General features: G+C 36.8%; 4 protein-coding genes, 1 non-coding gene and 1 pseudogene across 6 annotated transcripts; 3 read left to right on the top strand and 3 right to left on the bottom strand.

Moving 5' to 3' along the window:
- Window positions 1-555: 555 nt before the first annotated feature.
- Window positions 556-627, bottom strand: TRNAD-GUC (transfer RNA aspartic acid (anticodon GUC)). The gene has a single exon. It is a non-coding gene; the product is annotated as a tRNA-Asp (tRNA).
- A 558-nt stretch (window positions 628-1,185) lies between these two features.
- LOC141836083 (NAC domain-containing protein 83-like) lies at window positions 1,186-2,288 on the bottom strand. Its single transcript, XM_074723493.1, has 3 exons — window positions 1,922-2,288; window positions 1,611-1,858; window positions 1,186-1,537 (listed from the first exon to the last, which is right to left on the bottom strand). The coding sequence occupies exons 1-3, from the start codon at window positions 2,106-2,108 to the stop codon at window positions 1,325-1,327; spliced, it is 648 nt and encodes a 215-aa protein (XP_074579594.1). The 5' UTR covers window positions 2,109-2,288; the 3' UTR covers window positions 1,186-1,324.
- Window positions 2,289-4,549: 2,261 nt separating this feature from the next.
- On the top strand, window positions 4,550-12,796 carry LOC141836091 (T-complex protein 1 subunit beta-like). The gene is made up of 11 exons (XM_074723500.1): window positions 4,550-4,713; window positions 4,831-4,887; window positions 5,431-5,496; window positions 5,571-5,682; window positions 5,824-5,952; window positions 6,146-6,217; window positions 6,478-6,593; window positions 7,471-7,547; window positions 9,958-10,443; window positions 11,963-12,278; window positions 12,356-12,796. Exons 1-11 carry the CDS (start codon window positions 4,708-4,710, stop codon window positions 12,500-12,502), a joined length of 1,584 nt encoding a protein of 527 aa, XP_074579601.1. The 5' UTR covers window positions 4,550-4,707; the 3' UTR covers window positions 12,503-12,796.
- Window positions 12,797-15,120: 2,324 nt separating this feature from the next.
- Window positions 15,121-19,446, top strand: LOC141836746 (uncharacterized). 2 transcript variants are annotated; one of them, XM_074724270.1, is made up of 6 exons: window positions 15,121-15,196; window positions 16,382-16,660; window positions 16,773-16,879; window positions 17,009-17,141; window positions 17,228-17,422; window positions 18,906-19,446. In XM_074724270.1, the coding sequence occupies exons 2-6, from the start codon at window positions 16,388-16,390 to the stop codon at window positions 19,191-19,193; spliced, it is 996 nt and encodes a 331-aa protein (XP_074580371.1). In that variant the 5' UTR covers window positions 15,121-15,196; window positions 16,382-16,387; the 3' UTR covers window positions 19,194-19,446. The 2 variants fall into 2 exon arrangements, with proteins under 2 accessions (XP_074580371.1, XP_074580370.1); XM_074724269.1 differs by lacking the exon at window positions 15,121-15,196 and adding an exon at window positions 15,219-15,952.
- Window positions 19,447-20,225: 779 nt separating this feature from the next.
- LOC141836565 (palmitoyl-acyl carrier protein thioesterase, chloroplastic-like) lies at window positions 20,226-23,211 on the top strand (annotated as a pseudogene).
- Window positions 23,212-23,234: 23 nt separating this feature from the next.
- Window positions 23,235-26,005, bottom strand: LOC141836567 (uncharacterized). Its single transcript, XM_074724074.1, has 5 exons — window positions 25,745-26,005; window positions 25,041-25,211; window positions 24,726-24,815; window positions 23,712-23,828; window positions 23,235-23,598 (listed from the first exon to the last, which is right to left on the bottom strand). Exons 1-5 carry the CDS (start codon window positions 25,922-25,924, stop codon window positions 23,542-23,544), a joined length of 615 nt encoding a protein of 204 aa, XP_074580175.1. The 5' UTR covers window positions 25,925-26,005; the 3' UTR covers window positions 23,235-23,541.
- Between the last annotated feature and the right edge of the window lie 90 nt (window positions 26,006-26,095).

The raw sequence follows: 26,095 nt of genomic DNA, 5'->3' as shown, positions 1-26,095 counted from the left end.
GTCTCTCATGCTTGACCTAGCTACATATATCTCCTCTTCGATATATATTCTGTCCCAAGCATCGACGTGGTTTACACACAAGTACAGGTTTTATTATATGTTTTATTAATTACTTTTGTTGTCGATCGATCGATCGATTCGATTGATGTTTGGATTTCATTTACATTAATTCATTTTCACGTAATAATTTAATTAGGTCCTTCAGATAGATAAGAAATTAAGATGTTACTGGTTTCTTTCTTAATTTTCAACATTAATTATTAGCGCACATTGTTAGAAAATTACTGGTTCTTAATTTTCCACATTAATTAATTATTAGGAATAAAAAAAAGTCTTTCGTGCTCCCTGGGGGGCGGGGGGGGGGGGAAGCCGCCACCGGAGCTTCGTCCGACGCTGCCGATCTACCGGGATTCTGCAGCGAACGAATCGATTGCGCCCGCGCTGAGTTTGATCACGGCGAGTTCGACGTAGTGGGAATCTTGAACAAGTAACAAAATTGAATATCTGATTTTGTGTGTAATTAATTTTAAAACTTTGAAAAAAAAATATTAACATCGCCGTTGCCGGGGATCGAACCCGGGTCACCCGCGTGACAGGCGGGAATACTCACCACTATACTACAACGACAATTTTTCCTTGGTGTCGTTATGAACTTATTTGTTAGAAAAGCATACAGAATCAAAACGATGGAGTTAAGGTACCTGTGGATCGTGATTGAAGGTGCTGCTTAGCCAATTGGATGGTTAAACCGAGACGAGAATACATTTGACATTGCAAATTAATGGTTATATTATTATTATGATTTGTTGCATTTTTTATTTTCCCTGAACGAAAATGAATCTAGATGACAAGAAGAGATGAACACTATCTGGTGATCATCTTCCTGCCACCAACCAATCACTGCACAGCAGCTTCGGATAAGGAATCCATGGCAGGTAAATGTTGACAAGGCCATGCAACCCGACCCCATGCCTGCCACCAAGTGTACAGTCGATCATTCGACACTACTCCTATCACATCACAGTCGTCAAACCATGGAGCTTCTAATTCTCCATGGAGAACAACAGCTGCGGCACAACCGACTTGTCCCCAACTCAACCTTATCTTGTTGTTTCATAAACCACATGAAGTGGTGGTGCCTTGTCATTCTAAATCATTGGATTCTTTTCTCCTTCTTTGGGAATGAAAGTTCAATCGCTTTCTTGATTGATAAAATCAAATTAAACCAGCAAGAACGATCGAGGCACAAGTACTGGTAATTCACATGGTGCAGAGATCACAGCTCCAAATTTAAAGCTCTAAATCTAAACAAAACAAACTCTAATCATGCTCTGTTTGAATCGATTGCCTTGCTGCAACCTTCATCTCCTTCCTCCTGCTCCTCTTCGAGACCAGTCACACAGCTTGAGGAAGAGAAAGAACAAGAAGGACCGAGCGCGTGCACGGCTCTGCCATTGCCGGACCTTCGTCGTGTTCTATGATCTGCTACTCCACCTGTCCTCTTCTTGAATATGCGGCAGACCACCCAGTCTTTGCTCTGCTCCACGAAGCGCTGAATCATACACACATTTATGTGGAATTCTAATGGATAAAACTTTTTTTTTCCTTACGTGGATTGAGTTCGATCTTGGGAGGCAGTACTCATGCATGACCCAATCGGTCCGCGAACCATGCAGTGATTTCCACCGGTGGAAGACGAGCACCCTCTTCATCCCCACCAGCTCTTTGCTCGCCGGCGCCACCACCGGCTTCGGCTTTCCGGTTGCCTTCCAGTAGCCGGAGCCCGTCGCTCGGTTGCTACGGTGGTACGTGGATCTCTCTACCATATTGAAAAAATACCTGTCTCCTTCGTTCTCACCTAAATGTATAAACGATGTCAAATTTATCGTAATAAATTAACTAATTGTCCTTAACAAGGTACCTGGCAAATCCCAAGGATCGAACTCGGAGAGGTTGATCTCAGGAATAACTGCGGCAGGCAATGGGCAGGAAAAGGCCTTCCTTTTAAGGTACTGCACCACCAGTTCTTCATCAGTTGGGTGGAACCTGAAGCCAGGTGGAAGTCTCACTGCTCCGTTTCTGATGAAGCTTGGCCTTTCAATCTCCATCTCCTCCTCCTCTGTTTCAAACTTCACAGAACCTCCTCTGCTTCGCCATTAATGGAGGAGAATAGAGCTGTGTTGGGTTGCATGAGAGGGAAAGGAGCTGTTCTTTATAGCAAAAGAAAGGTAGAAGGCGACGACAAAGTAGCGTGAACTGGACTCAAGCTTCCTATGCTCCCCATTGACATATCTTTTCTATAATCGATAAAGAGAAAAATTTAGTTTGTGGTGATGGAGACTTTATTTCTCTCTTCTGGTAACTAAAAGCTGTTCTTTAGGAGAACAAGCAAAAGCGATGCCATTAAAAAGCATATTTGATTTGTCGATTCAAAGTTTATGGCGATAGGAGCAAAAAAACAATCCCGGTTTTGAGGGATTTAATCATGGATTTGGAAAGTCTAATTTAAAATGCCTTCTTGTTATGCTCAAGAAGCCAAAGCAGAGTGATTATATTAGCCTGAAAAGACTGACAAATTACTTGGTCTTAAATTCAGAGGATTTCGATTAAAGATTAAGGCTTCGAACCTGTTAGCGTTCGAAAAAATAAAGCAATAGAGGAACTCTATTTCCAATTATGAGCTGAAGTTAACACTGGGCCATGTTAATTATGAGCTGTAAGATTCTATATGAAATAATGGCACGTCTTTTCATGTCGTTCTCGGCATGCTTTTTGGTGCTTTGCAGTGGTCGGGATTCTCCATGGATGGTTTCTTCGATACTTCCTATTGCCTTGCTTATAGAGCACGATCAACAATCACTGCTGCAATCTCTGTACTTTCCCCTGTCAGGGAGAAGCTTCTGCTTACTTTAGGTCTTAAGAAGGAAAAATATATAAATTATTAAATATATTAGAATTTTTAAATTGTTTAAGAAATATATCATAAACTTGTAATCAAATATATATATATGGCCAGAAATTTTGCAGATGCCACACCATCCATCAATTAAATACAATTAATTAAAGGAGGATTCGAGGAGGTGAGCTGCAGACGGGGACTCGTGGTGTTGTGCTGGTGCTGTGCTTCCCACTAACGGCCGACCAGCCGACCGACAGCAGGCTGGTGGTGGAGGACGTGAGGGTGGGGTGGACATCAGCGACGTACGCCGGCGAGGTCAGTAGGGTGGCGGCGGCGAAGATGATAAACGGATTCATGGGGGGTGAGGTGGGAGCAAGGTGAAGAGGGAGAAGGGAAGTACGATGCAGAGCGGCATTGCAAGTTCCTTGTGAATTAAATATAACGTGAGGATGCAACTATGGTGACAGCGGCGCTCCAGGATGCTCCAGCTCCCTTGCTCCATCGAGCGCTTACATGGGGCGTTGCGTCAGATGGAGATGGACATGGAGGGACTGAAGAAGCGAGCGGAGACGACGCCGAGTGGATTCCATGATGGATTCCATGAACGAATGGAGCAGAGCAAAGTGAAGTGGTGACGATGCCTTGATGCAACTTTTATTTAGATCTTATTATAGTGAATTTCTATGATCTTTATAATCTCTCTACTATTAAAAAAAAATTCAATAATTTATTTATCAATTCTATTCTTTATTTATATTTTATATCATATACACAGATAATGTATTTTATCTATGATTTATATATTATATAAATATATTTAATATATTATTATTTAGATTTGTATTTATTTAAAAAAATAAAAAAGAACGACCTTAATAAAAGGAACTTATAAAAAATAAATTCTATTGGATATATCTCAAGGATAGGATTGAGTATTTAGTTAAAACTGAATCGAATCGAATTAAATTAATCGAAATCGGATTGAATCAAATTTTTTTAACTAACAAAATTTTTAAATAAAAATCAAATAAATCAAACTAATAAAATATCGATTAATTCAATTTTCAATCAAATTAACAGAAATAATCAAAATTTTTAAATATTATGAAAAATTTATTAATTAATTAGAGATTTATAAATTTACTTACTTAATAATTTATAAATTATTTTTTATTTTAATTAATTTGGTTTAATCAAATATAAAATTTTAAAATTGAAATTAAATCAAATTAATTAATTTAAAAAAATTAAAATTTTAAATTCCATCTATTTATTCGATTTAATTAAATTTTTATTCTGCTCTTGGAATTTTCACCGTGGATGATATGTCAAATCAAAAGAGCTCTCTCATAATAAAAATGAATTTCTTTTATTACGGCTGGCCTCTCCATTTTAGGAAAAGTTCTTTTTTATTTTTTTAAAATTAAAATTATTAATAATGAAGAAATATAAAATATATTATCTATATATATAATAAAATATAAATAAAGAATGAGATTTATAAAGAAGTTATTGAGAGATTTTTTTTTAATTTATAGAGATGAATAATAATCATTAAAAAAATCTTTACAAAAACTCCTATAGCAGTTTGCGGGCCCTAAATAAATGGGGCTTGGGCTCATTTCTAGTTCCGGCCTTCGGTGCCTCGCTTCGAAGAGTCTCGAATCCCGCTCGCCACTCCTCTAGGGTTTTTGATCCCAGTCTCCAGGATTTCGCAAGCGGTCCTAACAAGGGTGTTCTGGCCAACTCATTTCCATTATTTCGATCCGCCTTGGTGATTCTTGATTTCTCAGATCCAATAGCCTGAAATGGTGGTACGTTGAGTTTCTAATCTTTTTTTTCTTCTTTGCGATATCAGCTGCCATTGCTGGTAATAAAATGATCATCGTTTTTTCCCGATCTTGTGGTCTGACAATGCTCGTGATGGTCAGAATACGAGACTGCTTAAAGATGAAGCTACGGAGGAGAAAGGAGATCGTGCGAGAATGGTATGCCTTCGATTTGATCAGTAGTGAAAAATAATGATACTAACAGTCATCTCGTTTTATAAGGCCGGATCACTCTGCAATTTTGATGTATTTTTCCATTAATATTTTCCTTTTATGATTATGCACCTCACTTTGAAGCATTGAGCTTAACTATAGGTTCTACGAACTTATAGAATAATTACCAGTTTTTTTTTCATTTTAGATTAGAAAATCGGCATCTATTTTCCTAGAAGTATTACATGGCTTGTTGTTGTTGTTATAACAATCTTTCTATTAGTTCAGTTGAACTATATTAATGAGAATGGAAACCTTTTTTTAAATAGTGGAAGCAGGATGTTATGTATTTGGAGTTATCATGTGTAATGAGATTACAAGACTCAGGACTAGGCTTTCTTTCTTTTTTTTAACTCATTAATTGATAGAATCTGGAAGCATGATTATGACTACTGAAGATCAATTCTATGTTCAATGCATCTGCATACATTCTTTTTTTTTGGAAGATTTTTTTCTTGTTGATTGGTGCTACAACTTTATGCTATGCAGGCATCATTTGTTGGTGCCATGGCAATTGCGGATCTGGTCAAGACAACCTTAGGCCCAAAAGGAATGGTGGGTTATTTTCTCTGTTTATTTATTTGTCTTTTCTTGAATCCTCTTAGCACTTAATCAGTGGGCCTGTGTAGGATAAGATATTGCAGTCAACTGGTAGAGGACGTAACATTACTGTCACTAATGATGGTGCTACTATTTTGAAGTCGCTTCACATTGACAATCCAGCTGCTAAGGTCCTAGTTGGTATCCTTTGGGCATGCTTTATACTTGTTAGTTTATGAAACATACTGTGCATATTTTGTTTCTGTATTCTGTAATTGAGCTCTTAATGAAGGAAGATGATAGCTTATGTTAGAGCAAGGGACTCCTTTACTCCACATTCAGATATTTCTAAAGTTCAAGATGATGAAGTTGGTGATGGCACAACCTCTGTTGTTGTTTTAGCTGGAGAACTTCTCAGAGAGGCTGAAAAATTAGTAAATCAAAAAATTCACCCGATGACTATCATTGCAGGTAGTTTTTTAAGTTTTTTTTTTCAGAATTTTGTTTGTTATTATTTTATGCACACTGTCGAGTTACATGACAATTTCTGATGATATCATGCAGTCTGGAATTTTGCTTGGTAATTTGTTTTTAAAAAATTTAGTTTAATTAAACAACAGGTTTTTTATTTGCACTATTTATATTATGCCCACTGATTTTGTAGGCTACAGAATGGCTGCTGAGTGTGCACGGAATGCATTGTTGCAGAAGGCAAAGGATAACAAACAAGATCCAGGTATTAGATATTTTTGACACGTTCTATTGTGCATGCACAACCTAGAACAAGTATTCATATTTTTATTTCTATGCTTCTGTTGATATTGGCAGTGCAAGTCTTGACAGGGTAAATATAAATTACTTGAGGCTCTCCCATTAGCTTGATGCTTCATATGATTAACCTTTTGGAACCAATTTAAATCAAAATACATCTCTTATGCTGCAAGATGATTTTTTGTTCAATTTATAAAAATCATTTTTCTAACTTTTATGATGCAGACAGATTCAAGTCAGATTTGATGAAAATTGCTATGACAACTTTGAGTTCAAAAATTCTCTCCCAGGATAAGGAACAATTTGCTAAACTAGCAGTGGATGCTGTTTTAAGGCTGAAGGTATCCACTACTTTTCTTTTTCAGTAATCCAGAGAACGTTGTAGCATTATTTCTAGGCAAGTTCATTGTGTTATAATAAGATTGAATCAATTTCTTTTTGTGGATTACGTCTTAAATATCTTTTATTCTATAATGCTTAAAATTTTCTTCTTTATTTAACAATTTTCATTTTCTACCTCTTTTGGGTAGTGCATTCACAGGGGAGAGGATTAAAAGAATGAAAAACATCCAGTTTATTATGTGTTTGGTGTTGGTATTAAATTATTTCCTAGGGAATAACTTTCGGTTAAACAATGGCCCTTAATTAAGTGGATTCAGAGGATAAGGAATCTGAAAGAAATTAAGAAATCCTGTTGTTTGCTTATGTAATAACTATGCTTTTTTGCAGATTGAAATCCATTTCGTGAGATATTTATTTGGGTAAATTGCTAAAATTTCCCAAATTATTTCCAACATAAAGTGGAGCTTGAATTCTCAATTTTAATGATTATATATGTATTCATGAAATTAGCTTGCCATTGATGACAACTATGGATGCACAACTTTGTTAACTTGCAGAGGACTTTGTAGTGTTTAATTTCATTGAATGCTAGGAATAGAGTTCTTGGAAATTTATGATTTTGCTGTTAAATGAAAGGTAAACCAAGGTTCTCTTGTGGTTAATTCCTCAGCTATCTCAATAGAAGCTAGCCTTATTTTGTTATCATAGGAACTGTCTCCTCTGTATTAGTCAAGCATTATGCTTTTAAATATAACTAAAATGAAAAAGATAATGGTAAAAGATTAATATGTTATAGTGATTTTTTTGGTTTGAAGGTTTAAAAGTTATTTCTAGTTAAATTTGTTGTCTAAACATTTTATTTGCTGACTATGCCAGGGAAGCACTAACCTGGAGTCAATCCATATTATTAAGAAGGCTGGAGGTTCTCTTAAAGATTCATTTCTGGATGAAGGGTATTTATTTCATTATATTCCTTTATTTTTACATTTTACTTACTGAAATCTGAAATAGGTGATCAGTTGCTGAAGATTTGTGTCCAATTTAGGAAATGCTTTTGACTTCAACCATATATTTTCATATTGAGAAGTAGATTAAAATTTGAAGGGGTATTTATTTCATTATATTCCTTTATTTTTACATTTTACTTACTGAAATCTGAAATAGGTGATCAGGCTGAAGATTTGTGTCCAATTTAGGAAATGCTTTTGACTTCAATCATATATTTTCATTTTGAGAAGTAGATTAAAATTTGAAGTGCCAGGGGTAAAGTACATGGAAACCATTAAAAGTGATCTAGATGGAGAATTTCAAACAATATAACATCATGAGTTTAGATACTCAGCAGCTGAGTAGGATGCATGTAGCTGACTGTTTTGAGCCCAAACCAGCCAAAATGACTAGCACTATATGTGGGAATTCCTATAACATAAGGCCCTCACAACCTTCTCAGTTCTAATCATGTGGGATCCAAAGAGCATTTTGAACTTGCCACCGAAGCATATGAAAGGCAAGAAACAAGACTAGAGAACCTGACTACAAAAGTTCAGGCCATTTTGCAAATCCTCTTCTAGGAAGGTCTGTGACATATCACTCCTCAAACCTAACTCACCCTTGAGTTAGGCTTAGTCTTGGTCCATTCTCAAGATCCTTGACCCAAGAAGGCTGGCTAGGAATTCCAAGGGTGGAGGGATTAAAATATTATGATACAAATTTGGAATAAAATCTTATTTTATAATTTGGTTTAGTGCTATTTGGTAACGTCTCCAAATCAGGAGTTTTAGGTATATAGGATGTTTTTCTAGAGTATTATGCTTCTGTATCATAGGCAAGTTATTTTCCAAGTTTTTTTAGGTAAGTGGGTGTTTCTTATATCATTTATTTATTTATTTTCAATTTTGGTTGGGTTGGCATCATTAAAATGACCCTAACTTCCCATTTATAATTTATCTTTTGAGTGAATAAAATTCTCTTTCGACAAAATTTGTTGTCGTGGAAGCCTGATACCTGGGGATGTTTCTTTTCGCATCCTAGTGTTGCATCAATTGGTATTAGAGCTGAACTTTGTTTGGTTTTGATAGGAAGTTCTCCCTTCGACAAACTCTTACACAAAGCTAGCCCAATTTGTTGTGTTCCTTTCATGTTTGGTCCCAATTAAGACATGCCTAAAATTGACAACATATTGTGTGACGTTTTTCCCATGAATGTGACCATAGATAGACCCTATTTGTATGACATTTATGTGTCTTTAACGGTGATGTGTAGATTGTACCTGGAAAACCCTACTACAGCTAAACCTAAGCTCAAGCTACAAATGGTAACAATAAAAAGTTCAAGACAACCTCTTCACCTTTTTACATAGTACCAATTACAAAAGAAAGGGAAGGATACAGGTGTAATATTATTATCCCAAAATGTTAAGGCGGAACCCACAAGCATACCTAAGGACCCACAAGTGTTGTGGCTTACCACCTATTCAAAAGATCCAACATGCTATATAGACCTTATCCATGCATCACAATTGTCAAATCTCCCACATAATCGAATGAACCCAAGAATGCATGGAGTTAAATAACAAGCTAAAGAATTTCTAAGGAAAAGTTTCATTAGGGAAAATATGAGTCGCTATATCATCCCTGCTTTCCTGCTTTGTTGAATCCTAAAAAAGGTGACTCTTAGAGAATGTGCATTGCTAGTCGCGCTTTAAACAAAATCACTGTTAGTTGAGTTTTGATTTGAGTAGTTTTGTACCCAAAAATGCAGGTACTAGATGTCTTACCATCCCTAGTTCTATTGTGAATATTGCCTGATGATGTTAAAGTTCAACAATATAATGAAAGTTCATAGAGCCATACTATTAGAGGCTACACATACTATATAATGATTTATTTTGCAGTTTATGATTTTGGTGGAACTGTGTACAAGTTTGTATTCTTTCAAAGATAAGTGTTATATGACTAATGGAACCATCACTTCAAATAAATATTCTTCCAATGAGGTAATTGATTTGGCGGAATCTTTTGATGCAATCATTATGCTATATCTAGTCACACAACAAAAGATTTTTCCATTATTTTCCCAAACCCTATGAAAATTTTCATATACTTTGCAGTCCTGAAAGTGTTTTTTTTCATTCACCTTTTTTCTTGTACAATTGCATATTTGTATGGTTGACAATATGGTTTGATGATTGTGTACTTGTGTAAAGGGTGAGGTCTCTATTTCTTATCCTGATTCTATGTGCTGTTTGTGTGTATGAGGTACTAAATTGTACAAATGTTTTGAATCTTGGACTTGAATTATAGCAATAAATCTCCAAGCATTTCTTGTTTTTTCTGATCATGAAACTTTTGCTACTCTTGGCAGATTTATACTTGACAAGAAAATAGGAATTGGCCAACCTAAACGTATTGAAAATGCAAAAATTTTAGTGGCAAACACTGCTATGGACACAGATAAAGTAAAAATATATGGGGCTCGAGTTCGCGTTGATTCTATGACTAAAGTTGCAGAGATTGAGGGAGCTGAGAAGGAGAAGATGAGAGAGAAAGTGCAGAAAATCATTAATCATGGCATCAACTGTTTTGTCAACAGGCAGTTGATTTACAATTTCCCTGAGGAACTTTTTGCAGATGCTGGTGTTCTTGCCATTGAGCATGCTGACTTTGAAGGAATCGAGCGATTAGCCTTAGTGACTGGAGGTGAGATTGCTTCAACCTTTGACAACCCTGAGTCTGTTAAGCTTGGACATTGCAAGCTCATCGAGGAAATAATGATCGGGGAAGACAAATTGATTCATTTTTCTGGGGTCGAAATGGGTCAGGCATGTACCATTGTCCTAAGAGGTGCAAGGTATGCCTTGCAAACTTAACCAGCATAAGTGATGCTTTCTATGCTTCTAGTGCTTTTAATCTACACTTATATTCTGGTTGACATTTTGAACGTACCTGACATGCTTGTTTTGCTGCCTCTCTCCTTTTGATTGCTTTTGAAGAAGTTTTAGTTTTTCATTTGTATTTGAATTGTTCTTTAATGTTGGCAAATGTCCACTGTGTATCATTAATCTGTGCTGGTGTGATTTTATACTTTGTTATAATTAATTGTGCTAGTGTGAATGTACATATAACATTTATGTTGAAGTAAGTTTGTTTTCTACATTAGCAATTGATACGTTTGCTCTCTACATAATTATTTTTAATTAATTAAAATTTAAAATATCAATGACCTATATCTTTTATAAAGATCATGTTTACTAAATTATTTGTAGATATATTATTAATTCAAGTTTATCTTATGATTAATTATGTATTAATTATAATTATAAGTGTCCATATTTTCAATTATTTTAAAGATATGTCTTTTGAGGGGAAATAACAAAATGAATATTAATGGTTATATGAATTTACAAATATAGAATATACTGGATAATTTTGTATTGTCCATCAATATTAATGTATATTTTTTTGACAAAATATTTTTTAATCATAAAACTAAAGATTGTTTTTCAAAATTTTAAATTATTACAATAATTCAAAATAACATTCTCGAAATATTCTTGAATATGTGTTTTTTATATTGATTTCAAAGTTGATAATGCCTATATTAAAACAAAGGAGATTGGTTTGTTGTCATCTTGACACTAATAAATATAAGATGAGATGTGGTTTATTCTGTCAAGTAGTATTGCTAAATGTAACATGATAACCACGGAATAACTTAACTGAATACGGGGTTCAAGCTTGCTGTTTGCAAAATGAACGACAAACTTATAGGATTGCCTCAAAGCGCACGTGCCATTTGAGTAGCATGGATTATTGATATTTTGATTTGGACTCTACTCAGAAATTTGACTCTATTTATCTAGCTTATTCATGTTTTCCATGCCACCCTACCTCCTACATGAATTATTGATTCGAATAAGTTATCTTGTTTCAGTTAGATTCATTGAATTATATGTGCCATAGTAAGCTGGGACTGCTTGCAAATTAGGTAGTAATTTGGATTTCTTATTGTATTTATTAATCTTGCAAATTTGACTCTATTTATCGAGCAGCTTATTCATGTTTTCCATGCCACCCTACCTCCTACATGAATTATTAATTCGAATAAGTTATCTTGTTTCAGTTAGATTCATTGAATTATATGTGCCATAGTAAGCCGGGATTGCTTGCAGATAAGGTAGTAATTTGGATTTCTTATTGTCTTTATTAATCTTGCAAATCCTTTTTTCCTAGGAGGTGATTGTTAAGTTGAAGGATTTTTCTGATTTCTGTTCTGTTTTTTGTATCTGTATGTTTCAATGGAAGCTGAGAATTTTTAAGAGAATAATCTTATGAAAAACAATGTTTAGTTATTGCGGATGTCTTTTCAGTTCGCATGTGCTTGATGAAGCTGAAAGATCCTTGCATGATGCCCTCTGTGTACTGTCTCAGACAGTGAATGACAGTAGGGTCTTGCTTGGTGGTGGATGGCCTGAGATGGTTATGTCTAAGGAGGTAGATGAACTTGCTCGCACGACTCCTGGGAAGAAATCTCATGCCATTGAAGCCTTTTCTCGTTCACTCCAAGCAATACCCACCATTATAGCAGACAATGCTGGTTTGGACAGTGCCGAGCTGATCTCTCAGCTCCGAGCTGAGCATCACAAAGAAATGGCTAATGCTGGAATTGATGTCATATCTGGCAGTGTAAGGAGAAGATATACTTTCATAGTGATACTTTTTATTTAAAGAATTTTGCCATGATATCTCTGTCTGATTTTCAGGTTGGTGATATGGAGAAGCTAGGGATATCAGAGTCATTCAAAGTAAAGCAAGCTGTGCTCTTGTCAGCAACTGAGGCAGCTGAGATGATATTAAGGGTCGATGAGATCATAACTTGCGCTCCACGAAAAAGAGAGGATAGAATGTGATCTATCTCCTTTCCTTTGTCGGCTTTGATTTTTAATTTTGTTTAATGCATGCTAAAAATGCCTTTTTTCTGTGGGCTTTCCATCACTGGATGTTTATGTCTATCATCAGTGTTGTTTGATCAATTAGCTTTTTTTTTTTTCCTTTCAATTTTTCTGTTTTGCAATGTCAAAACAAGAAATTCTCTGTTGGAATTAGCTATTCCATGACTTAATCCATAGGGCAGAGGTCTGGCTGATTTTGGTTAAATCTTTCAAAGAACTGCATTATGAAATTTGATGTTGTGTTGATTTGTTTCTTTGGAAGTGTGAAAATGTTCAGGATGAAACTCGGATGTAGGGATGGCAATTTGATCTTTAGGCATTTTTGCCTATATGCTTTGATCAGGGTTATCTTGCTATATCCACTTCTTTTGGCTGGATTTTCTTTTCTCAGTTTTAGCTACTTGCTTGATCCATAATCTGAGCATATATATTAGTATACCTGAAATTGAAAGCTGTTGATCTTTTTCATTTCCCTGTCTGTTCAGAGTAATTGAAATATTATCATAGAATGTTTTGCAAAGTCATCTTAGATGAAGGTGAGTTTGACAAGCCACCAACTTAATGGTAGGCAACAAGTCAGTGGCCTTTTCTAATCTCTAATCATGTTGCGGCCCAAGTTATGATGTCAGTTGGTGCCTGACAAACTTAGACAGATACAATATTCCCATACCTCTTTCCATAGCCTTATGTTGAATGCTGCATAAATCAGAATCAGTATTTTTTTTATTGCGAAGAAAAATTCGGAAGATTTTTCTTGTGCAGTTAATTGCAACAAGCTTCATTAGCTGTGCTCCGTATGTTTACTACCAGTAGTTTGATTGAGCATTCTAATCTAATTATAGTGGCCTCGAGTTGTGAAGAACCATGGTATGCGTTTTAAGTGTCTCTAGATTGTAGTCTCATGTGATGTAAAAATTTGGTCTAATATTAAATGGGTTGTGCGTGAGATTTTGAATTCCTTTAATTGTTTTTGTCTTAAGAGTAGTTTCACGTTGAATTGACTAGACATAGTGTAAGGTACGACAAAGAAGGTTTTCTTCGTTCCAATGAAATTTCTAGCTCCTTTCCCTTGTAATAAAAGCTTGAGATGGTTAGATCTTTGGTTTTCCGTCTTAAATAAACAAGTTAAAAATAATAATGGCGACTTTGTTGTTTTTATAGTTGACTTTGTTGTTTTTATAGTTAAAAATATTGTGAGTTGGAACATGAGCGCTCTACTTTGCTTATCAACTGGTTTTGTGCCATCAGGAGATCCAATAACATCCAATGATTCATTCAAGATGATCATAATTGGTGCCCCAGAGTTATGGTGCAATGCGTTCTAGCGGTTTCCAAATTGTTACTGTTTGATTCTCAAATATGGTGTACTGTAAGATATTAATTGTTTAAATTTATTTTGATAGTTAATGAAAATTTTTTATGAGATTGCTGGATTACTTTTGATTGATCGAAGAGTTAGATACTTGAATTAATTATAAAAAAAAAGTAAGCATACCTTGGAGCTTCTTATGCATTTAGAAGAGTTTAAAATTCAAAGAGCTCAAATAAAAATAAATAAATTAAAATTAAATAATAATTATTATATTTTCATTTATTTTAAATTAAATAAATTTAATTATTTTATCAAATAAGTTTGACCATCACACACAGTTTTGATGACTCGTTTACACCCCCTCGGATCGATCTAAATATCTAAATTATTGGGGGGGGGGGGGGGGGGGGGGGGGGGGGGGGGGGGATTGATCACAACCGTTTTTGTCATTCTTTTCTTTCCATTCATTTAATAATAATTCAATCATCAAAGAGTAAGGCCACGTGGAGTGAAAATCTTTTAATTTTCTCTAGTGACTTCTTATATATTTATATTATATTAATCTAACTTATAACTACACTGCAGGCTCACATGACATGTTACCCCACCAAGTGTTGCATATTGTCCAGCCGCTCTCATCATGCAATTCAACGCTCGCCGGCGTCCCCACTCCACCATCCCAGTGCATTGCCCCGCCGACCAATCTCACGGTTTACTCGCCGTTCGTACCCGCTCTTTGAGTAACTCCGCGGTGAGCCACGCGGGCCCCGCCGGTGATACCGTCTTTCCAACGCGGCAGGTGTCGGATGCGGGTCACATGCCTGCGACATCACCGCTTCCGATTTCCTTCTGAGTAATTTTACCCTGTCGTACACCTGTGTGCCACAATTGTAGGCAGCTCCGTTAGCTCTGGGACCCGCTCGCCAATCGTCCAATAAATCTTCCGGGTGGGTGTGGGTAAGATTGTGAGCTCTGATATCAAATCAAGGCGTTCGGCGTCGACTCGTCGGTCGAAGTGGCCGAGAAAAACGACTTATTTTAGTAAGGCATGTAATTTTCTTGCCTTTTTTAATTCATGGCCAGCTTGATTACATCTTTGAACGCGTCGTTGACCCACCACAGCCCGACTTCACAATCATTGGCTAAGAAGTGGGCCTGGAGACGTAATACGGAAGGTACAAAAGGGAGTGGGAGGTTCGAGTAGAAGTAGCAAGCGTAATTTGATAATTTCTATGCATAGAGCGAAGCATTGAACGGTACCAAACTATAACTCCCGACATTTCCAGCGAATTAGCGACTCCGTCGCTCTCCGCTTCGACCGGACCTCTTCCCACTTCCTGGTAATCTTCGTCCTCGCTCGCTCTTCTCCACTCGAGGAACCTTGTGGTGTTTGCGATTCGTAATTGATGGAGAATTTTGGATTTGGTTCAGATTTGTGCTTATGATATATGTACTTGACATGATTTCTGGCTCACTCGATCGCTCCTCTTTCTGCGTCGAATGCTTCTAGTGGTTGGATCTTGTTGTAGGTTTTTTTGTGTGGATTTTATTCGCTAGGGTGAAGAGTGTGCGGTGGACTGCAAACCTAGCAAGAGAACTGTGGTTGTTTTTTCGCTGCTTCATCTCTACGCTTGGGCTCTGTTTTGGTTGATTGTTGGTTGGTGTAACCTTTTGCTCACTAAATTTCTGACTTGACGTGTAATAGTCACGCTCGATCTCGAGTGTTGTCGTTGCTACTCTAGTTTCAGATCTCGAAAAAAAGATGAAACTCTTGCTATGAAATTTCTAGTGGTCACTTGTCGTATTGTTGACATTGTCATGAGTGAAATATCTACACTCCATCTTGCTTGTAGTGTATGCAGCGCTGGGAAAGTGGATTAGTAACTGTTGCGTTGGGTAGTGGTATGAACGTGCAAATTCATGTTGTTCTAGGGTTCGAATGTGCTTACCGAACTAAATTGGTGTTCTCTGTTGTTTGCATGTGAAAGGAATTGGGCCTGGATAGGTGACGGGTGCCGCTTGGTGAAACTTCATCTGTCATGATCCTTTTTCTTTTTGTTTTTCCTTCCCCATACGATGCTTCCGAACCTTTGCTGGTAAATGAATCTAAAGTAGTAGGGATTGTGAGTAGGAGTCTAGGACTAGCTAAATTATAGATAAAAGTCGAATTGTACTTTGCAGTACTTGTTTAAAACTACAGACAAAGACAATGTTAAACCATTTTCACCATTATATTACAGTAGATGCATTTTTCCATTTCTCTGTCATGGAAATTTGTAGCAATATTGTCAATGAGCCATAAATAGTTCTAGTTGCAATTCTTTATAGATCACTCACGCTTAAAGTCAAATGATAGGAGGAAGTTCTGTGGTTTGGTTCACGGGTCTGTTTGAATTATTTATGTTTCATATCTTATATTTTCCATCCATCACTATTTATGAGTATTTGCGCACACAAAATATATAGTTGTGTAAATCTGTATGTTTATTTATATATTTGTATTGGATTTTTTTCTGACTTAGCAGGTGAAAATGTCGACCAAAGCCCTCAGGGATCATAATATAAATGTAGTTTTGGGATCGGATAAGAAAATTGATGGCAAAGGAAATTTAACAAAGTCATTTACTGAAAAGATCACTGAGAATGGGTCTGAGTTACAGAAGAATACTCCTCCCATATTTTCTACTCCATCATTTAATGGTGATGTTGTGGGGTCTAATGGATCAGAGACAGGAAATTCAGAAGTAGAGTACATAGAATCTGAAAATCTGGTTGATTTACCAGACTTGGATCTATGCTATAATGTATGTTCTCATCCTCAAAGTTTTCTTGTTTCTTTCCCTATGTACTAACCTACCAGTGCAATTATCATTGACCTAATGAAGTAAATGGGTATTTCTTTTTTCTCTCACCTAGACACTTTTAGCTAGGTTAGACTCGAAGGATTGGATTTCAGTATGTGAAGCCCTTAATAACGTGCGCCAATTGTCAATTCATCATGGTGAAAAGCTGCTTGAAATCTTGTGAGTCATCTACTTTTATTTTTCTTTGCAATACTGTAGTGGTTGTATTTTGTACAAAGTTATTAATCATTTCTCAACTGGCATTAATCAACTCTTTGGCTATTTCTTTTTCCAAACGTTCTCTGGTAGAGGATCTGTGATTCCATTGATTGTGAAGTCACTGAAAAGTCCAAGAAGTGCTGTCTGCAAAACTGCAATTATGGCATCTGCTGACATATTTAGGTGCTACAATGATAAAGTCGTTGACTCGGTGGATCCCCTGGTATAGTTATTTTCAACCATATATGTAATTTTATTATGTTAGTTTCCTGTGTAAAATACTAACACCATGGTCCTTTCTTGTTTCAGCTTGTTCAATTGCTACTGAAATCCTCTCAAGACAAACGCTTTGTATGTGAAGCTGCTGTGGCAGCTCTAATAGCAATGACCATTTCAGTTTCTCCAACACTTTTGTTGCCAAAGTTGCTTCCTTATCTTAGCAACAAAAATCCTCGAATTCGAGCCAAAGCATCTATGTGTTTCAGAAGGAGTGTATCTCGACTTGTAAGTTCCCTTCTTCCTTTTTGGAAGTATAATTGCTTATCTATCCATCTAGTTGGTGAATATTGTAGTTTACGCAAACATATTTTGATAATCCATTGTAACTTCATTTTTTGTATTTCTTGTAAAAAGTACTTTACACCAAGTTGGAGAGTCATATTCCTACGTGTTACCATGTCCTTGATGATATTAGTATATTTGAGTAGGTTGGAAGTTTTAGTACTTTAATCAAGGTTTATCTAAAATCCACCTGATCAGTAAAAAACATCTCATTAAGTTTTTGTATTAACCTAATTTACCTGAGTTAGCTTTTGTATTTTCTATTTCATAAGAAAACCAGGTGTTCTAATTGCACCATATAAATTATATTTCAATGGTGACCATCTCTAATATATTAGAAGTCTTGACTCCTTCCTTCTTTTTTTTCTGGGAATCATAAGAAATGTTAAATGGCATTTTTTATCTTGTTTTCTGAATTATGTGTGGATCTTATTATCAGCCAGACTGGGTGATTGTTAATTAAAGTGTTCCATTTCTTGGGAAAAATGATTTTTATTCTTTGTTAAGTTCTACTGGAAACTGTATGAAACATCTAATCCTATATTCCTATTGTATGGAACTAGTAAAAAGAATTTGCCCATTACTAATTTATGATTAATGATCATGAGAAATGGAACTGCAGCCACATACATACTCAAACTCTGCTGGATCCTACATTTTTATTTCGTTTTAAATGAGACTTAAATTGAGGTAGATCTACATCATACTGAAGCAGTGGGCTGCCATTTTAATATCTTTTTTGGATTCAGATTCAGGTTTGAGTTGAATTCAGTCAAAATAATTAGGAAATACTATAATGTTCTCCATGATTTAGTGCTCAGATTCACATTTACATTCTGTATGTAGCTATGAAGTTTGTTTCCGGGGTTTTACTAATTTTAGGAAACAGATGCAGGTTTGACTTGGAGCGAGTCAAATTAATAAGGAAAAAAGATGGAAATACTATGATGCTCTCTATGATGTAGCCCTCAAATGAACATCTATATTTCTGTTCATGAACCAGTTGCTAAGTTTGTTTCCAGAGTTTTAATATTTTTAGGAATCTGATGCAGGTTTGGCTCTGAATGAGTCAAACTAATTAGGCTATCGAAATTCTATAATGTTCTTTAGGATGTAGCTTTTTACCAGGGTCTTTCTGGGTAAAATGTGCATGCTTTACTGGTCGAGTTTTAATCTCTGTATTGTTAAATTGTTCTGACCTGTGGGAAGAAATGGTGGTTGAAGCTGGCTCAGCAGGAGGGAGATTCTTGATATAGGATTGTCCAACCCGACTCCCAGATTTGAATCAAACTTTTCATTTTGTTTTTTGGTAGATGAAATCAAGCCATTTGAATAACTTATTGACCTTCGAAATCAAAACGTGCATTCTCCTCCAAACCAACTTGCTGAACAGCGATTCTCAATAATTGAAAATCATTACTTGCAGGGAATGGAAGGGATCAAAGCTTATGGAATCGACAAGCTCATTGAAATTGCAGCATCCCAGCTCAGTGACCAGCTTCCTGAATCAAGAGAAGCTGCTCGGACACTTGCAATCGAACTACAAGCCATTTATGTCAATTCTCAGACCTCCCTGAACGAAGGCTCTGCCGAACTGGTGGACGCTGAGTCCTGGGAGACCTTCTGCCATGCAAAGCTCACGCCTTTAAGTGCTCAGTCAATTCTTCGTGTTACCTCATCTAATCAAAAAGAGGCTCCGGTGTTGGGTTGTTAGCCCCTGATGGCTAGGCTACTGCATTTCGTGGTCAAACTCAGTGATTCCACTACTGGTTATCATCTTCATCGGCGAGTCAAACTTCCTCCAGCTATTTGTAGTCAACTACGCAGATCTAAATTCTCTACTCGAACTCTGCAGTATGATTCTACTAGTTATGCATTTGATGTTTTTGTACATGCTATATGACCTTAGAAATATGTGATCGAAGCATTTGCTGAAGTGATCTAATGCATTTGTTAAAAGGAAACAATTCGAGCCACTTTCTTGTATCGATCCAGTATTTTCTTCTTTTTTGCTCCATCTCATGCTCAAATGTAGCTAATAATTATAGTGCCACTTCATTTTTAGTTTTCCAGTTTCTTAATCATTTTTATGCCGTGAAAGAATTTTGTCAACTCGCAATACATCATCACATACGAATGCAATGTTTCTTTTTAGCAAAAGCAAATTCATCTCCTTTTTAATTCCCTTCTCTTCCCACTAGAATAAAGTTGAGAATTTCATATTGAGAGGTGAAAGATGTTCCAGTCCAAGTTTTGATTTGTTTGGTACAACAAGTCTGGAAAATTTGCCGGAGTATACGGCAGGAGAGGTTGGTGAGCTGCTTACGATCGAGCACACACCCACCTTGTTTTCAACCTCCCAGTTCCAAAATTCAAGTATCATCTCGTCCCAGTTCATCCCCAAGCCAACAAAAAAAATCCGGTTCGATAAAAATTGGTTACCTGGGAACGGCGGCTGAACCTGCCTCAGTTCGAGTTTATCTGGTTGAACAGCACAGTCAGGTTTTCAAAAACAGTGTTTCAATCAAGTAAACACTCATCCTCTTCTTCTCCTCTATCCATAGAGGTGGTTGAGCTGCACTTCATCACACAAGCTGCATTTTTTTCTTGCAAGCCTCTCACGCCGCATCTGGTGTTCTTTCCACTCTTTAAGGCCTCAGAAAACACGATCAATTGCCATCCAGCTTTCTGAAATCAACCGACCCTTTTGAAGAATTTCATACCTGCATCCAGTAAATCTCTCTTCATGGAATTTTGCGGTAAGGCGGTTGCAGTGTCCATGGCTTCCAGCCGCAGCACCAGATTACATCTTCATAGGCCAGGCCAGTCAGGAAGGGAGAAGCTCCGACTGCGGCAAGTGTCATTTGCTGTGCCAGGAAGGGAAAGCTACGGGAGTTTCATGCGAAGGCTGGTGGCGACAATTATAAACAAGTGAGTGCGGATAGAGTCACTGGAAGCAAGATGAATGAAGTGGTGCATGGTATGGAGGCTTCTTTGACCATGGGGAATGGAACTGCAGTGCTCCAGGATGATGATGATGGTGATGATGGCGGTGGAGTAGAGTCCACGCATGCTTACAGGCTCGGGAGGTTTGTGGAGGAGAGATACGTTTACAGGCAGACCTTTGTGATCAGATCTCATGAGATTGGACCTGATGAAACTGCAACCATGGAGACCCTCATGAATCTCCTGCAGGTACTTAATTGCCTTCTGCCTCTGTATCCATCCACCAGTCACCTTGGCACCTTCATCCCTGCTATTAAATAAGCTTTGTTGTTTTTGCATTTACAAATATGGCAGGTTAAACACAAATTTGTGTAGCAAAACCAGATAGCATATGTTAATATTTCTTTTCTGAGCATATTAGAATCGATGGAATAGCTAGAGTGGAAGAACATGAAAAATCCTTTACTTATAAGAATATTTGATAAAGATATCATTAATAGAATTGGGTCGTTTGATTAGAGAGGATCTTTTACAGTCTTGTATGATTGTCGTATCATGTCTCTTAAGCTAAAAGGAAAAGGTTATATATTGTGGTATAACTCGCCATTTTCTATGGATCAAAGTATTGAGCATTATCAAGTAATGTGTATAAAAAAGTTAATATAGAAATATAAAAAGGCTAAGATGCATATGTGGATTTACTAAAAAAGATCATTACAGTACTAACAGCCAAGAGCAATCAGACATAACACTAATAAATGATAAAATGACAAGAATAAAATTGAAATGATACAGCGGGAAGCAATTTTTTAAATGCTAAAGAAGATATTAGTCAATGTAATAAAATGATTCAATTTTTTAAATATCACTAGCAATACGACCTTGCATAGACCTCAATGGAGGGGGAAAAATTCATGAAGCTAATCCCAAATAGTTGGGAGGAAGACAACTTAATGATAAAATGACAAAGCAATAGTCAAATACAATACTGTGTTTTATTGGAGAAGTGTGACTTAAGCCTGCTGGAGGGTGTTTATGTTTTTTCTTATTTTTTTGATTGCTTCGTAATGCTGTATAATTACTCTGCGCTGGTGATTACTAAGAACAGGAGACAGCTCTGAATCATGTCATGAGCTCTGGCCTTGCTAGTGATGGATTTGGTGCAACGCATCAGATGAACCTTCGGAAACTAATATGGGTTGTTACTAGAATCAATATTCAGGTTGAGAAGTACAGTCACTGGTATATTCAAACATCCCTAATGCCATACAACTTTCATGTGGTACCATTTTAATATTATTACTGATGAAGCAAGCCACTATGATTTTTTCAGGGGAGATGTGATTGAGATTGATACATGGGTAGCAGCATCTGGGAAGAATGGTATGCGTAGAGACTGGATGATCCGAGATTGTAGCACTCAAAAGATAATAACAAGAGCGACAAGGTACATAAACCTTTCGTCACATCGGTAACTTGTTTTACCTCTAAATTTTCTCGTACACATGCAGCAACTGGGTAATGATGAATAAAGAAACAAGAAAGTTGTCCAAGTTACCTGAACAGGTGAGGGAAGAGGTAGAACCCTTCTATCTGGACAGGAGAGTATTTTTTGATGGCAGTTGTGACAATGAAAAGATCGAGAAATTGACTGAAGAAACTGCAGGCAACATCAAATCTGGTTTAGCAGTAAGTGTAAAATTTCTTGTTCAGCGCTAACTATAATCAGTCAATTCAAAACTGGAATTCAACATGAATTCAGAAGCTATAAATCCATAAATCACTAAACATGTTTTGATCATGTGATTTAGCCAAGATGGAGTGACATGGACGTCAATCAACATGTAAACAATGTAAAATACATTGGATGGATTATGGAGGTAATCAACTTCAGCGTTCTATGTATTGTTTAAAATTCCATTTTCCAGTAGTTATAAACTATATTCTTGATCCACTCATGTATCAAGATATACACAAATTGAATCAGCCATTGAAAGTATCATTAGTAAATTGGAAGGTTCTGGCATTTTTTTTAACAGAATCTAGTTTTTATCAATTTCATGCAAAAGGGAACCAATTAACATAATGTTAGGTCTCATTAAACTACATGAAACAAATTAACTACTGCTTTAAGCTACATCAAGAAAATTTAACTACTGCTCCAATTAATGAAAGAGATTTAGAAAACAATTCATGGCTGACTAATTTGAATACAACTGCTTCCTACCTATTGCAGAGTGTTCCCGTAAATGTACTAGAAAACTATCATCTCACCAGCATGACTCTTGAGTACCGCAGAGAATGTAGGCAATCTAATCTTCTTGAGTCCCTCACAAACCTTACTGCAGCTGAGGAAGACCCTGTGAGTGTGAATACAAGTTCGCAGAGCATCAAGCTGCGAAGCACACACTTGCTTTGCCTACAAGAGGATAAAGCAGTGGTTGTGCGTGGCAGAGCAAAATGGAAGCGCAAGTAGCACATATAATCAACCACCATCAAGAAATTTAATGTCTATACAAGCAAAGCAGTACTATGTTATTCTTTTGTTTGTTGTTTTTCTAGCTCCTTCTTGCAGAATTTCCTTCTATTCTTTGAGATGTACAGCAGAAAAGTGAACAGTTTGGTAGTGCAATATGCACGCAAGCATTCTGTTATCATCACAAAGCACATTAAGTTTCTGATTGATACATCTTGTGGTCACTTTGCTGTAGCCCCAAGAACTTATATGTCTTGATATGTAATCTCTAGCAAGTATCAAACTACGTATAAAGCATCTATCCAGGATTGTTTTTGTTTGTTTATTAAAATCTAAGATGAATCAGGAGAAACAATCATCTACCTCCGGATTAATCGTGCTAAGTCTGGACATTTGAATTATTAAAAAAAAAATAAAAAAGACAGGTTAACACCACCAATATAAGCGTCCCCAATCAATGCTAGTCTGCTACTGGGCATTCAGAAACCTTTATGCAAGATTAATTCGGTAGTACTAGTACAATTTAGTCAACTTTGGATAATGCCACTTAATTAGGTAAGAGAGTATTATCATATCATATACATAACTAAACAAACATCTTGAGCATTGCTTAGTAATGGTTTATTCCTAGCAAACATTTCTATGTGCTGTCCGCTTTCTTATCTTCCCTTTGCCCATGTCCATTATGGGTAGCATCCTGGAGAATAAAATAAAATAATGATAAACAAGTGTATTTCTTTTCCAGAAAGACAAAAAAGGGCTTGTGTATATATATCAGTTATCTATGGATTGTCGATTTATGAAACTTACGCTGTTAGACATTTGATCTCTTATGAAGTACATGGACTTCAGCATCGTTTCCATAGTGTCCTTTGCTAATTGGAACTTTACCTCTTTTTCACCTGAAATAGATTGGTCATCGTGGAGCTGCACATATCAAAGATATTGGCAAAACAGTATTAGGGAAAAAAACATTTGGTTTGACACATCTGCCTTCTCCAACAACTAAATAAAATAATTAAGCCAGTTTCATGGTAGCCAATAGTCATTAAGAAAATATACATGGTGGTGCACACCAAAAGCACAAGCATTCATTTTGGATTTAGCTAGTTTGTCATGGAAAATCCCCGGAGCATGGCGGGAGGGCTGCCCTTTTTTTGTCATGGAAAAAGAAAAATGAAACATAAAGAAACATGTATAGCAGAGTTGTTTTGCAACTCATAGGCTAGCAGAGTTGTATAGCTACTTTGAGGAACCTATGAGTTGTTTTGCATGGCTAGCAAAGTTTGCAAGTTTAGGGTTCATGATGTTTGATTTTCTCTTAACTAGAAGAGATTCTCAGCGACAAGTTTTGTGCATGGTAGGCAGGCTGCATGCGGCCTGTAGCATTTCAATCAAGCGCAGAACCTTTAGATATTTGAGCAGGACAGATGGATTGCACATATAGAGAGAAAAAGGAAATTATATGGAAAACTGCTTGTGTTGATATCAAGAATCTTCGACTATCATATATGAAGGATATGTTGCTCATGAAAAGAGACTGCAAATCATACCTTATTTCCTGCAGACAAATTGAATGAAACATGTGGACCCTAAACATTCTATCTAGTTTGTCTGTTTCCAGAGTGTCATGACTGATTTTTTCTTTTCTAATAAGTTTTTTTTGCCAAAACATTGAGAGAAAATTTTTTGAGTTGAGTAATTACTCTGTCCAATTTTAACAAATGCAAATTTGAAATGTAACGAATAGCAAAATAATCAAGAAACACATTAATTATATTATAGCTCTAATGTACAGGAGGAGAAAAGCTAAATTTGATGTACCTTCAGATTAATAACAGCAATGTTATCTGCTGAATCTCGACTTTGATTTACCTTATTCCATGTGATTGCCTTTAGACGAGGCACAGAAGCCTGAGGGTCAGGAAAAAAACATGAACACAGTTTGACAACTAATATGCTGTAACTTATTTGAAATGGGAAACTGTATATAAGGGCAAAAGAAAAGATTGCAACTGCACTTTATTGATTAGTCTGACTTGCATCTGGGTAGCAAGAAACTAACCACACAACCAGCCTATGGATGCTAAACGAGAAAAGGGATCTCTTTCCCAATTAAAAGAAAAGGTTTGGCCTGACCTGATCTTTGAGTACGTCTTCTCGCCATTCTCGTTGAAACTTCTGTAGAAGCAGCGTCAGCAGCCTTTGCAATTCTGGAAGAACTTCTGGTGGAAACAATTTCTGAATTTCATCCTTTGAAATATTCTCATAAACACTCTTCCGAATCAACATGCGGAGGCATACCAAAAGCTGCAAAGGAGAAACTAATAAAGTCAACTCACATAGATAAACCACTTACATGGCATGAATTTTTAATGGTACATACCCTTACAATTGAGTTGTTAAGTCATGTAGCATTTCAAATACATCACAGTCCCGAAACAATTCCCACTTTCAGATACACAAAGATGTTTGTGTGGTTTAGGAAGTGTACAATATTAGAAGGGATTCAAAATTTATTTTCGGCACCATAGCAAACTACGCTAGAATCTATACTCCAGAAACAGTGATTGACGTACATGTAAAAATGCCTCTTGCTCGCAGTTGAAATCAGTCGTGAAATTGAAATGCTATCCTAGAGAAAAAAAATTAAGTAATCCATCCTAGTGCACCATGGTTATCCGAGGAAATAATGTGAGCGAGAGAAATCTGAACTTAGAAAAGGCATCGATGTATCGATACTACATGAACTCAGAAAAATCAACGATCTCTTGCATTGCTGAAGCCCCAAATTTAGCCAATTGTCACAGAACTAAACAAGCGGGCGAATTTCAGAGAATTACAGGATCGAGGTCGGAGTCGGAGGAGAGGTTGAGCATTTCTCGGATGATGGAGCGGTCGGCGGCGTCGAGGCCAGTCTTCCGGGTCCGCCAGAGAGCCTGCAGTATGTATTCCACCGACTCCTTGGAGCTGGATTGCACCAGCAGCGGAAGGTGGCTCCAAAACCTGTGCCCCTCCACCATCCCTCGCCGTCGCCGTCAATGCGTCGTCCGGCGCACGCGATGCCAGTGCAGTTTAGGGTTGGAATGATTCACTGCGACATGAAGGAGTCTGTCAAGGGTCGGACTTGAGTCCGAACCGGTCCGTTTTCTGGCAATCCTGGTCCGAACCGTTATATCCGATTAGCGTAGAAC

This window comes from Curcuma longa, chromosome 10, assembly GCF_044706935.1.
Source record: "Curcuma longa cultivar G26 ecotype Majalengka, Jawa Barat chromosome 10, ITB_CL_G26_1.1, whole genome shotgun sequence".
NCBI classification, from domain to species: Eukaryota; Viridiplantae; Streptophyta; class Magnoliopsida; order Zingiberales; family Zingiberaceae; genus Curcuma; species Curcuma longa.
This window is presented reverse-complemented; position numbering and strand designations above follow the sequence as displayed.